This window comes from Aquarana catesbeiana, linkage group LG01, assembly GCF_042186555.1.
Source record: "Aquarana catesbeiana isolate 2022-GZ linkage group LG01, ASM4218655v1, whole genome shotgun sequence".
Lineage (NCBI taxonomy): Eukaryota > Metazoa > Chordata > Amphibia > Anura > Ranidae > Aquarana > Aquarana catesbeiana.
Window position 1 is genome coordinate 246,518,328 of NC_133324.1, and position 13,168 is coordinate 246,531,495.

The 13,168-nt window shown below is 43.2% G+C and overlaps 1 protein-coding gene across 1 annotated transcript in view; it reads right to left on the reverse strand.

Annotated features, from left to right (window-relative positions):
- The window catches only part of KNTC1 (kinetochore associated 1), a 521,537-nt gene that overhangs the window by 338,494 nt on the left and 169,875 nt on the right, over positions 1-13,168 (reverse strand). The window contains exon 28 of the mRNA XM_073627545.1: positions 2,821-2,924. Coding sequence (XP_073483646.1) covers positions 2,821-2,924 — 104 coding nt within the window. The remainder of the gene's footprint in view (positions 1-2,820; positions 2,925-13,168) is intronic.

The following is a 13,168-nucleotide window of genomic DNA, read 5'->3' on the forward strand; positions in this document are numbered from 1 at the left end:
GCAGTACTTCCCCTCTACCGTCTTACTTACATGGGGCGCAATTGCCCTAAGAAGTTTGACAAAAGTAGGGCAACGTGGGTTGAGGACAGAATCCTTAACTTTGACTATTAAAAGCTCTGTCCGGCCTTTAGGGAACAGATTATGACATTTCATTTACCTTTGACTGTGTCACCTTCCCTCCTCACCCTTCCTACTCTTTGTCTCCTTCCCTTTCTACCCACCCCCCTTCCTTGCCCCCACTCCCTGATTGAGTCTCATGGTATAGCTTATGTTTGTGATTCTGTAGTGTTAGATTAAGCTAAAGATTTTTATTTTCATGCCTATGTTGTGGTAGAAGATCAGGTTGATACAACATAGGAGAACATTGGATTGCTATATGACTAACTGCAGTGTATTGAGGTCTGTAACTTGCCTACTATTCTACTTACTGTTACACATGTAATGCTGCAATTGTCCTAATAAAGTTTTACTGCTAAAAACAAAAAAAACTGTATTCTATTTTGTATACTTTGCATGTATTGCACAGTGCACTAAAAATGTTATGATTACATGTTTGCATTCTTTTGAGTCTTGATTAGTAATTAGCCTGTCTGTGTAATGCCCCTTGTTACCATAAAAAAACAATTGTAACATTAAAGTAATATTGAAGGCAATTTTTTTTTAAATAAACAAACATGTTATACTTACTTGCTCTGTGCAGTGGTTTTGCACAGAGAACCCCCGATCCTCCTCTTTTTGGGTCCCCTGCCGTCGCTCCAGGCTCCCAATGGCTCCTGCTGCTGTCTAATCCAATGAGGAGGGAGAGTCCCCTGAGAGCTAAGGCTCTCCAGCACATCGCTGGAGGAAGATCGGGCTTAGGTAAATATACCCGGGGTGACAGGAGCATGCCGGACACAGAGTGCTGCAGATCCCATTATCACCTTTTGTAGAGTGTTGCAGAAATTAAGTCGCTGGTACTGTGTGTTGACAGCCCTTTGGGAAGTGAATGAACATACATCTGCCACATGAGATGACATCTTACGCGGAGAGTCTGAGGAGCCCCTTTAGCTTTGAAAGACCGGAGGCTGGGGTTAAGAGCCACAGGCATGAACTTTTTATACATTTTCAATTGTAGGATTTAAATTCTGTAATATTTTTTCTTATGATCACAAATTATTGCACAGCGCAGCTTTCCTTTTTATGTTAGGTAAATATATGAGGGGTGACTGGGGAGCTGCTACACACAGAAGGTTTTTTACCTTAATGCATGGAATGCATAAAGGTAAAAAGGCTTGAGCCTTTACAACCATTTTAATGTGATACCTAAGTAATCATGTGTATAAAAATTCCTCAAACTGCAGCAAATAAACAGAACAGTTTTTGGAAAAAATGCAAAGTATCTTTTTGTGTCTGTTTCCTGCTGCAGTAATAGGTATTATTATTATACAGGATTTATATAGCGCCAACAGTTTACGCAGCGCTTTACAACATTAGGGCAGACAGTACTGTAGTGATAGAATAATATGTGTAGTATAGTAGTATCGTGGGTATGATAATTAATCAGTAAGTACTCTTCCGCAGCAACCCAATTCTTCCAGAGAGATGCACTTTATTGACTTCCAACACAGAACAAAGTGCAAAGTCCACAGATGACAAAAAAATCCGACAGAGTAGATATAATTCAGAGTCCCATTTTCCTAGGTCTGTGTCTTCACAGTCACACACAGACAAAACTATACCAAAAAACTAAATGCCAGCTTGAATGTCCTCTCCGAAATACTAGTCCACTAGGAGGGAGTTTCTGCTAGGTCAACCCAAAATACTCTTTGATCTGATTGTTACCCCCTCAAGTCTAATTACCATCAATAAATACTTCTTCTATGGACCTTTAAACAATGTACCCTTTGAAATGTTCAATTAGGTTTACAGACCATATCTCACCTCACACACCTAGGTAGACTTGCATAAGATCAACACATCAAAGAGTCTTCAGCTGTCCCCTTGATATGTCAAAATTCAGTTGACTTGGACAATTCAACTGAATTTCTTGTCAACATGGCACTCCAATACAACATTATACATAAATCGGCCAACATATTACAACAAGTACAATACAATTCAATACAGGAAGAATCAGAGGGCCCTGCTCGTTAGCACTTACAATCTAGGAGTTAGTTTTGGAACCACTAATCAATCTGAGTTTAACCAGTGGGTTAGGAACACACGAGATTATACACACATTCCCGACCTGCACATATGTAAACCTAGGCTTATTGTCCATTTTTTGAGAAACAAATCCTCTATAGGGTATTGTTGATGTAAAGATTTTTGGCAGGGCATAAATTTTTTTCCAAGATGCAGCCTGTCCCCATACAGTACATCCTCCAATAGGGAGCACACAGGAAAGGTTTTAGATTGTGTGCATTTTTAGGGGACCCTATACTGGTATCTTGGAGGTGGAGAAGCCTCTAGCCCATTCGGAGCCAGGCATGTCCACACCTCATCAATCAAGACTGAACTAGTCCCTGAGGTTTGGTGATAAATTAACAGAAATGGGCTCTTCCAGGAAGGAACCTATGACCCAGAGGAAGCAGCCTTCATGCCCTCCCTCTTCTTCTTCACCTGCCCCACTATCCTCCTCCGTGTAAGAGAACCTGGCCAGAAATGCCTCAAAAACAGACTTTGGGGGATATGGAGGTGGCAGGGATCTTTTACATTACTGATGGCCCACAGACATTTTAAAATGTATAGTAATAATATACATTTAAAATGATCATACTGATGAAAGCTAAAATGGTGAAGAAAATATGATGCAAAAGGGTAGGAATATTCTTTACTTACTTGGGATGATCCATCTCTAGATGTTGTTTGACAAGCTGCTCTACTGCATCACTCCATGGAACCACAGCGCCATACATTATTTGAAGGACAGCATCAAATATTAACTGTAAATAAAATGCACAAATTAATTAAAAAGTGGGTTAAAATGAAACATATAGGATTTGTTTACAGGGAATGTATGGTTGTTTTGCACATATTTAATTTTTATGTATTATGGACAGGACTAAATAGGAATTTGGACTTGCCTGTAAAATCAGTTTTTTGGAATACAATACAGGACACGGCCAGCTTTAGGGAAGAATGGGCTCTAAGCACGTACCTTCAGTTGACTGGACACCAGCAAAAAAACCTGTAAGGATCCCTAATAACCTCTCCAGCTCCCAGAAATCCTCAGTTCTTTAGCAAGCTGTAAGATGATTACAGAGGGAAGGGTGCCCTATACTGCATTCCAAGAAATTGATTTTACAGGCAAATCCAAAAATCTATTTTCTTGATCATATAATACATCAACAGGCAGAAAAAAAGACTGGAAGTCCCAAAGCAATACCAATGAAGGGAGGGCAACAAAATCAGCCCAAAGGACACACACGACAACAAAAAAGGATCCAGTATACATGGTAAATAGCAGCCTGAAGCACCTTGCGACCATTAGCCGAAGCCTGAACATCCACTTGCCAGCAGAATACAATGATCATTGCTGGCTGCTACAGCTGCCAGCAGTGATCACATAAAAGAAATTAAACAGGCTGGTTGTACTGAAGTCGATTGATGGATCGACTTTAGTACAACTAGCCTGCCCATAGATGTATCGAGTCTCGGTCGGTCCCAGCTGAACTGGCCGAGATTCGATTAGTCTATGGCCGGCTTAAGGTCAGACAAAGATAGCTCTCTAATGGGCAGAAAAAAAGGAGGAGCCTGCATTACCAAAAGCACCATACTTAAGTCCCACGGCAACACTGGAGAGTGTCTAGGAGTAACGATATGAGCAATCCCTTGTACCTTCACAAGGAGTAAGAAGCCAACAACCATTAAAAAAAAAAAAAAAAAAAAAAAAAAAAAAAAAGAATACCCAGATCTGATATCCAGACCTTGATTGTATTCCAGACCAAATGCAGGTCCAAACCCCAACTGTAGAAAAACCAGGAGACGTTCCACGGAATACTAGCAAGGACTAACACTTTGCAAACCAGGCAGAGTAAGCCTTAGAGGTACGGTGATATAGAGAGGACAATTTTCTGGTACTGAAAAGCTTAGATTTGACCGTTTTAGCCAGATGTCCATCTTTCAGGACTTGGGTTTCAACATCCGGGTTGTCAAAGCCAGCGTCCAAGAAGCAGGGTGGGATACTGAGACAAAAGATCCAAGCAGCCTTGGAACGTCCGCCAGAAGCCAGAGTATGTCTGTGTACAATCAGATAGCTGAATCAACCTCAGGGACCACACTTTTTTTGAGAAACAAATCCTCTATAGGGTATTGTTGGGTATTGTTGATGTAAAGATTTTTGGCAGGGCATAAATTTTTTTTCAAGATGCAGCCTGTCCCCATACAGTACATCCTCCAATAGGGAGCACACAGGAAAGGTTTTAGATTGTGTGCATTTTTAGGGGAACCTATGACCCAGAGGAAGCAGCCTTCATGCCCCCCCTCTTCTTTCAAATTCTTTATTTTCTGACAGTCATATATCACATGCCACATGAAACATTTCTTTTAAACATCATATCAACATATACAGCTTCTTTTTGTCATAATATACCTACTTAACTCGTTTCCTTACAAAATAATTCTAAATCTCTTCTGTTCCAAGGGCAAGCATATCTTTTCCCCTTTCATTTCCCATATCCTTTATATCCCCCCCCCCCCCCCACCCCACCCCCCTTCCCACGAAAAAAAAAAAAAAAAAAAAATTATATATATATTATTCCTCTCCTCCCTTTTCCCCTCCTCTCTCTACCCCCCCCAAAAAGGGGGGGGGGGGGGAGAGACCCCCCCCTCCTCGGTTCCATTCGATCCTACCTAGCCCCCTTCTCCTGTTCTCTAGTTCTGTACTCTACTAGAGGGGACCAAATCCTCCGATATTTCTCATCTTGTTCTTTCAGCGTCATAGTCAAATTTTCCATTTGTTGAATTTCTATGATTCTAGCCCACCACTGGAATTTGGTCGGAGGGACTGTACTCTTCCACAGAGCCGGTATACAAGCCCTTGCGGCAGTGAGAAGGTGTTTAAGCAGAGAGTTCCTATATTTTTCCACCGATAGGGGAACATCATTTAGTAAAAATGCAGCCGGGTTTTTCCCAAGAGACACACCTGTAATATCCTTAATCGTTTCCTCAACCATTTCCCAGAAGCTCTTAATTTCCTCATAATCCCAAAATATGTGTAACATCGTACCCACCCCTCTCTTACATCGCCAACATCTATCTGATACCTGTGGAAAGATTTTTTGAAGAACTGATGGTGTTCTGTACCATCTGGTAAGGATTTTATATCCTCCCTCTTGATATCTGCTAGCAATCGATGTTTTATGTACTGATTTTAACATTTTGGCCTTCTGTTTTTGGGTGAACGTTACTCCTAACTCTCTCTCCCAGGCTTGCATGAAATTGAGCTCCTGTGGGGCTTCCAGATTTGTTAATATTTCGTAGAAATATGATAGGGAGTGCCTCATACTTTCACCATTTAAACAACTCCGCTCAAAGCTAGATAGCCCCCGTATTACTGGGAATGTTTTGATTTTTGAGCGAATATACACTCCTAGCTGCATGGACCTGAAATAGTCCAGGTCTTCTGTCACTTCTCCCTCTATCTCGCCTCGTGTCATCAGACGGCAGTCTCTAGAAAAGTCTATGAGCCTACTTTTCCCTTTATGTTTTAATGCCTCATACCTCCGGTCAATTAGGCCTGGTAAGAAATCCGGGGCGCCCAGTACCGGAGTCATTGGGCTCGGATTTGGTGAAAGATTTGTTTTTTTAAAGATCATATAAATGGAGCAGATGGTTGCCCCTGTTAACGGATGTTTTTTCACTATAGTAGGTAATTCTGATTTTTCTATCCATGCTATTCCTTCCAATGGGATTTTAGTCGTTGCTTGTTCTAGCTGTACGTGTGGCTTCCTAACGGAGGCACACCATTCCATCACTCTCGCTAGTTGTAAGGCCTCCCTGTATCGTACTGGGTCTGGAAAACCAATACCTCCTTTTCCTTTTGGGAGTGCTAAAATGTTTCTCCTTACCCTTGCTGGTTTCCCTGCCCAAATGAATCTCAAGAACCTTGATCTAAGGTCTTTTAAGAAGTTCGATGGGATCTTTATTGGCAATGTTTGCAACAAATAAAGGACTCTCGGCATCACGTTCATCTTTATAATATTTGTCCTTCCAAACCAAGTGAAGGTTTCCCTGTCCCATCTCCTAAAATCTTGTTTAATTTGTCTTAACAACGGGGCATAGTTTAGTTCAAACACTCTACTGAGCTTCTTTGGGATTTTAGTCCCCAAATAACTTATGTGGGAGTCTGTCCACCTGAAATTGAATTGTGATTTTATCTGGTGTATTTCAATTGTCTTCATTTCCAACCCCATGGCTTCGGACTTAGTATAATTTACCTTATAATTTGCTAAATCTCCAAAATTATTTATCTCACTTAGAAGGGAAGGGAGGGATATAATAGGAGAGGTTATAAAGAAGATCAAGTCGTCGGCATATGCTGCTAACTTGTGTTCCTCTCTCTCTGTCTTGATACCCCTAATATTGCAGTCAGCGCGTATCTTCCTTAAAAAAGGTTCCAGCGTGAGAATAAAGATAATTGGTGAAAAGGGGCATCCCTGTCGCGTTCCATTCTGTATCACAAACGGATCCGACAATCTGTCATTAACCTTAACCCTCGCACTTGGAATTGAGTAAAGGTTTGAGAACCAGCTCAGCATTCCCTCACCCAATCCAATATATTGTAAAGTTGTTTCAAGGAAAGTCCAATCAACCCTATCGAAAGCTTTTTCTGCGTCCGCTGAGAACAATATAAGGGGTTCCTGTCTGCTCTGTGCAATATATATTGCATTTATTACTCTCTGCGTATTTTCCCTCCCTTCCCTTCCTGCCGTGAATCCCACTTGGTCTGGGTGAATCAGTGCCGGAATATGCTCTTCTAATCTTAACGCCAAGATCTTAGAAAAAATTTTTAAATCCACGTTCAGCAGCGCAATTGGCCGATAACTAGAACATTGGGATGGGTCCTTTCCCTCCTTCGGAATTACAGCTATATGTGCCATCAAAGTCTCTCTAGGTATCCTCCGTCCTTCCCGTAGGGAGTTAAAAGCCGCTATAAATCTCGGGGCCAATTTCTCAGCAAAAAGTTTGTAGTACAAAAGGGTATAACCATCCGGTCCCGGGGCTTTCCCTACTTTTAGGAGGTTTATTACCTTCTTAAATTCTTCAATTGAGATTGGTACGTCTAGTTCTCGTGCTACCTCCTCCGTTAACCTTGGCATTTCTGAATTATGTAGGTATTCTTTTGCCCTCTCTTGTTTATTTCTACCCCTCTGTGGGGGCTGATGCCTGTCCAGCTGGTAAAGACCCTCATAATATTCTCTGAAAGTCTGTGCCATCTCCTGTGACGAATTCGCCACTTCACCCCTCTGTGTTTTGATACCCGACAAATGGGGTTGTGTTGAGGCGTCCTTGAGGGCCTTTGCCAGCATCCTACTTGGTTTGTTCCCAAATTCATATAGTGTCCGCCTTCCCCGTTTCAGTTTAGCTTTTGCCTGTTCAATAAGAAGAGAATTCAGGTCCCCTCGGAGGTCACCTAACTTCTCCTCTAGTGACTGTGTCTGAGATTTTTTATCTTTTAGTTCTACTTCCCGGATTTTTTTAAGCAAGGCCTCAATCTGTGCATTAAGCTTTTTTTTCCTGTACGCCCCTAGTGATATCAAAACTCCCCTCATCACACATTTGTGTGTTTCCCAGATGCAAAATGGGGTAACTTCATTCGACTCGTTTGTCAAAAAGAAGGAGTCTAGTTCCTGGTTAAGTTTTTGCTCATACTCCTTGTCTTTTAGTAGTGTTTCATTGATCTTCCAATGCCATTCCCGGCGTTCCTCCTCCCCTAGATCCAGCGTACAATCTGTCGGAGCATGGTCTGACAAGGTAAATGATCCAATTTCCGCACTCACCAGTGATGTTATGACTGTCTGTGATATCAAGACATAATCAATACGAGTGTATGTTTTGTGTTTTGGCGAAAAGAACGTATAATCCCTGTCTTGAACATGGAGAGACCTCCATGTATCTATTACTTGCAAATTACTTAATAATTTCTTAACTCTTCGTATTTTTGTCAGTGAAAGATATGATGCTCCCCTAGACGTGTCCTGGGACGGGTCTAATACAAGATTTAGGTCTCCTCCTATCACTAGAATCCCTTCCTTGTATTGATGTATCATTTGTAGGCAGGTTTCAAGGTAATTGACCTGTTCTTCATTTGGGAGGTATAGGTTCACCAGTGTGATCCTCTGTATTCCAATTTGTCCTTTTACAATTAAAAGGCGGCCCACCTCGTCTGTGACTACCTTTAATTCCTTCCACGGGATCTGTTTTGAGACAATGATTGATACTCCATTGGTTTTTGCACTCGGGGATGCACTGTGATAAACTATTGAGAATTTATGATTTACAAATTTTGGTATTCTGTCCCTTCTAAAATGTGTCTCCTGGAGGAAACCAATCTGCGTCCCCATCCTTCCCATCTCCGCAAGTAATCTGATCCGTTTCTCCGGAGTGTTCAGTCCCTTGACATTGTATGAGGTGAATTTTATTCTAGTCATATTTTTACGATCTATTGGAAACTACGAGGAGAGGGGCCCCCCAACCAGAACCCCAGAGAGAGGAGGAGAAAGAAAGAGAAGAAAGGAAGAAAAAAAAAAAAAAAAAGAACCCCCACCCACCTCCCCCCACCCCCCGTTCCCCTGTACCAATTAAGAGGTACAAACCGAACGGCGCGAATCCACGGAGCCGTTGGGAAAAAAAAAAAAAAAACCCACGTTATAGACGCCTCCGACTTTCCTCCACTCGGAGGGGAGACGTCTTTTGTAGGGAAATGCCCCTGAGCACGAAAAGTTTGAGCGTATATTTATCAAAAATAGCAGTGGCACGCCCCTTGATAATCATTGAGAGTGAGATAATCAAGGGGAGTACACCAAAAGCAGTACCCGTAAGAGAGAAGGGCTGTGTCTTCCCTTTGCACAACATTAAGAAGTCAAAGCTACCTTGTACAGTTGTATTTACATTTCCAAACTTATTTTGTGATTGTTAACCTATAGCCCCACCTAACCCCCCCTCCCCCTCCACCCCTCCCACATCCCCATCCAACCCTTTTCATACCCCTTACTTCTAGATACCCCATGCCTACCCCCACTCCCCCCCCCCTCCCCTCCACCCCCCCCCCCACCACCCCGAGAAAGTTAGGTTGATGGGAGGGGGGGGGGAGGAGAAAGAAGACAGAGGGAAAAAAAAAAAATTAAATATAATTACCTCGTGTCTTCCCCCTACTTATCTCCCTCTGATTCATAGGGGCCACTAAGTACCCCTGTCACTTGGTGTGAAAATATTAGTGCTAGCAAAAAGTGTGATATTAATATCTTAATTCCCTCCCCCCTCCCCCTCCCCCCTCCCTTCTTACCCCTACCCCCTCCTCCCCACCCTTGATGTACACTCATCCCACCCCCCCCCTACCCCTCCCCCCTACGTGAACCCCCCTCCCCCTTCCCTCCTTCCCCTCCCCCCTTAATGCCCTCCCCCACACTTTCTTCATGTGCAACCAGTGTATCATGTGTTTCCACAAAGACCACGTGATATATATCCATAACACAGCAATTAATTTTTCCTTTACCACAGCACACCGTAAAAAAAAAAAGAAAAAAAAAAAAACCAGAGAGTGACATTTCATCATATACATCAAGTGCTTCTAAATACCCAAGTGCTATCCCTCCAAAACACAACAATAGTTCACCCCTTCCCAGTGATACACAAAACCAAAAAAAAAAAAAAATTTGGAAGCTGCGGCGAGCCTTCCATTGATATCGCTTATAGTCCATCACATTCCTATGGAGTACCTTCCATTAAACTTGGAAAAAAAAAAAAAAAAATTTTTTTTCTTTCCCTTTGGGGGGGCGAGGCACGGGGGTGCACCTCAGGGGGAGGATGGAAAAGTCCCAGGCGCTTTCCAGCAAGTCCAGGATAGGGAGAAATTGAAGAGCGTCAAAGACAGGGCACTGAACAAGAAAAAACAAGTCCACCCATGAGTTATAGTTCTTCTTCCTTCTCCTAATTTCTACTCCTCTGCAGTTTCTTCTGTTGAGTATACCCTCCCATATTCTCTAAAGGGATATCAATCCAGTCAGGGATCTCCACCACTTCTGTGTCTAAGAACTTAAATAAGTCCGGTAGTTGCTCTGGCACCGTCAGGGCAAAGGTGTGGCCATCCTTTTTTATAATTAATGAAAATGGGTGTCCCCATCTATAAGTTGCACCTTTTGCCCGTAATTGATCCAGAAGTGGTCTCAGTAACCTTCTCCTTCTTTTCGTCTGCCAACTAAGGTCTGGGAACACCTGGACCCCCTGGCCTGCGTGTTCCAAAACCCCTTTCTGCCATGCTGCTCTCATTATCTCCTCTTTCACCCCAAAAAAGTGAACACGGCATAACACATCTCTAGGGGGCCCTGATTCCAACATAGGCCCTGCCGGACTCCTATGAACGCGATCCAACTCTATTTGGGTATCAGTTGTTTTCCCTAGATATTTATTAAAAATCTCGGTTACTGTATTCCTCAACTCAGGTGCTTTTATTATTTCTGGAATCCCTTTAATGCGTATATTATTTCTCCTGCTTCTATTCTCAGAATCCTCTGCTTGTAGCTGCAACATTAACAATTTTTGATGTTGTGTTTTGAGCAACCTTTCCAACACATCTATTCGGGCGTCTGCCGAGGACTGTGATAACTCACAGCTACCCAGTCTTTTATCCATTACTTCTAGCTTGACAGTTACTTCGCACATTTCTTCCCTTACCGCCATTTTTAGGTCGCTCAATAGGGCTTGTAATTCCTCTTTGGTTGGTAACGCCTGTATGAGCTTCCTAATGTCCTGTTCGCCATCAGCAGCCAGTACAATAGGTTCCCCCCTGTTAACGGAACATACCTGAGTCTCTGTAGTAGCCCTGATCCGGGGCATGATTGGGGGGCTTACTTCTGCGGTTTCTGCCAACTCCGTGCGGATGTTCCCGGCTGAGTCGCTTATGATAGTCTGTATGGTTGGTTCCTCCATGGCCGCTAGCTGTCTCTGGGCGGCCCGGACCGCGCGCCGAGAAACGGCCCCGGCCCCGGCCTCCAATGACATGGCTGGCTCTATCTTTGCAGCAAGGTACTTTATAATAGACGGGTATCTGGATGCTTCAGCCCGATCTATGCCCTTCTCTCGTCTGCGTCCCGGCATATACTCGCCCCGACATCTACTCGTGGCTCTCCTGGCGTCTCTCACTCAGCCCGCCTAACCCGATCTCCTGCTCGAGCGCGCCACTGCGAAGCTCCGCCTCTCACTCCGTCATGCTCAGACCGCACCTCCCTGCGTCGGTCAGTCAAAAAAAAAAAGCTCACTCCTCATTCGCCCCCCCTCTTCTTCCTCACCTGCCCCACTATCCTCCTCCGTGTAAGAGAACCTGCCCAGAAATGCATCAAAAACAGACTTTGGGGGATATGGAGGTGGCAGGGATCTTTTACATTACTGATGGCCCACAGACTATGTAAGATCTGACATCTGTCCCATAAAGGTGGACATAGAAGCCGCAAAATCCTCTCTACTTAGGCAAAAGGAGTGTGGGATGCCAAGAGGGGCAACAGAGACATCTAAGGAGGGAAGAGAATAGGGAAGGAGGCAGAAAAAAAAAATCAGGAGAAAACCACACAACCCCTTTGCTTCATCAGTAAAAAGGGTAGATGAGAACCCCTTTGTTCCCATTCCTGCGCACCAGAGGAAGGTGTTAAGTCAGTGGGTTTCACCTGTTTCTGAACACCCAGTGTATAGCTGGTGTCCTGTACTGTCAAAAAAACAAAAATTACTATTTTTTTTCAAGTAAGCCTGCAAAGCATTGCAGCTGTGATCAGTGGATTGTGGGTGCAATGCACATGCTCCTGAAGACTCTTCCTCCATCTCACGTCTGTACCAAGTTACAGACTTTTCGTTACTGAGCTGAAGGAAGGGTCAATGGGCTACAAGTGCAGTAATCACTGCACATATGTTCCAGTGATAACTATGACTTTTAGTTCTTTCAGGTTGAACATATTTTTATGTTATGAAAATCAAAACATATGGAGATACAAAAAAAAAAACAAATGGAGGGGAATATCAGGTAACAACTGTCAATGTTGTATAAAACACATCTCAAATGCCACATTGAACATCTTATGTTACATCAGATATTAAAAGAAAAACATCAGAGGGGGTCTGCGAGTCCTCCATCCAAGGGGAAAGAGAAAGGAAGGGGAAAAAAGGGGGGGGAGGGGGAGAAAGTAAAAGAGAAGGAATATTTAGGGTGATGCGCAGATAGACACAATGTGGTCTATAGAAAAAAAAAAGCATAGGTCTCCTCTAGACAGGTGAATTGTAGTTCTTTTACACTCACAAAGCTGACAGCTACCACGGGGAAGAGCAACACCTCCCCCCAATGCCACATCATCTCAGGCATGCACAGTGGGGAGCTGGCTGTGGTTCCTTAGAAAGTCAAAAGCAGCTCCCAAGTCCAAAATGGCAGCGCCGGAGATCCGCAGTGGTGAGAACCAGCTGTAGGAAGGCAGCACTGGTTAATACCTAATTTTTAAAAGTTTTGTTTTTAGGCTGAAATTTCTCTTTAAGCAATAGCAAGGCATGGGAGATGAGCTCTAACTGCATTGTCTCAGAGGAGCTTAAGTCCTCTTTCCAGTTTGCCTGTTGTAATTTAGGGACAAATTAATTCAAGAAGAGAAATGCTTTTGTATTTACTGTAAAATCCTTTTCTTGGAGTCAATTGAAGGACAAGGGACATTTTTCACCTTCAGTTATACTGCTGCTTACAGGAGGATTTGACACTGGAAACTGTCAGCAAGCCCAAGATAGCTCCACCCGATACCTATATGTCTCAGTTTTAAAGCAAGCTGAACCAAGAGCATGATCATAATCACAGAGAAGTGTTTTTTTGCTATAATACATATCCAAAAATAAAAAAACAAATTTAGAGCCCTTTCACTCTGACAGCACGGGGGCGTCGGTGGTAAAGCACCGTCAGTTTTAGCAGCTCTTGACCGTTGTTTTAGAGGCGCTTTTTTGCCAC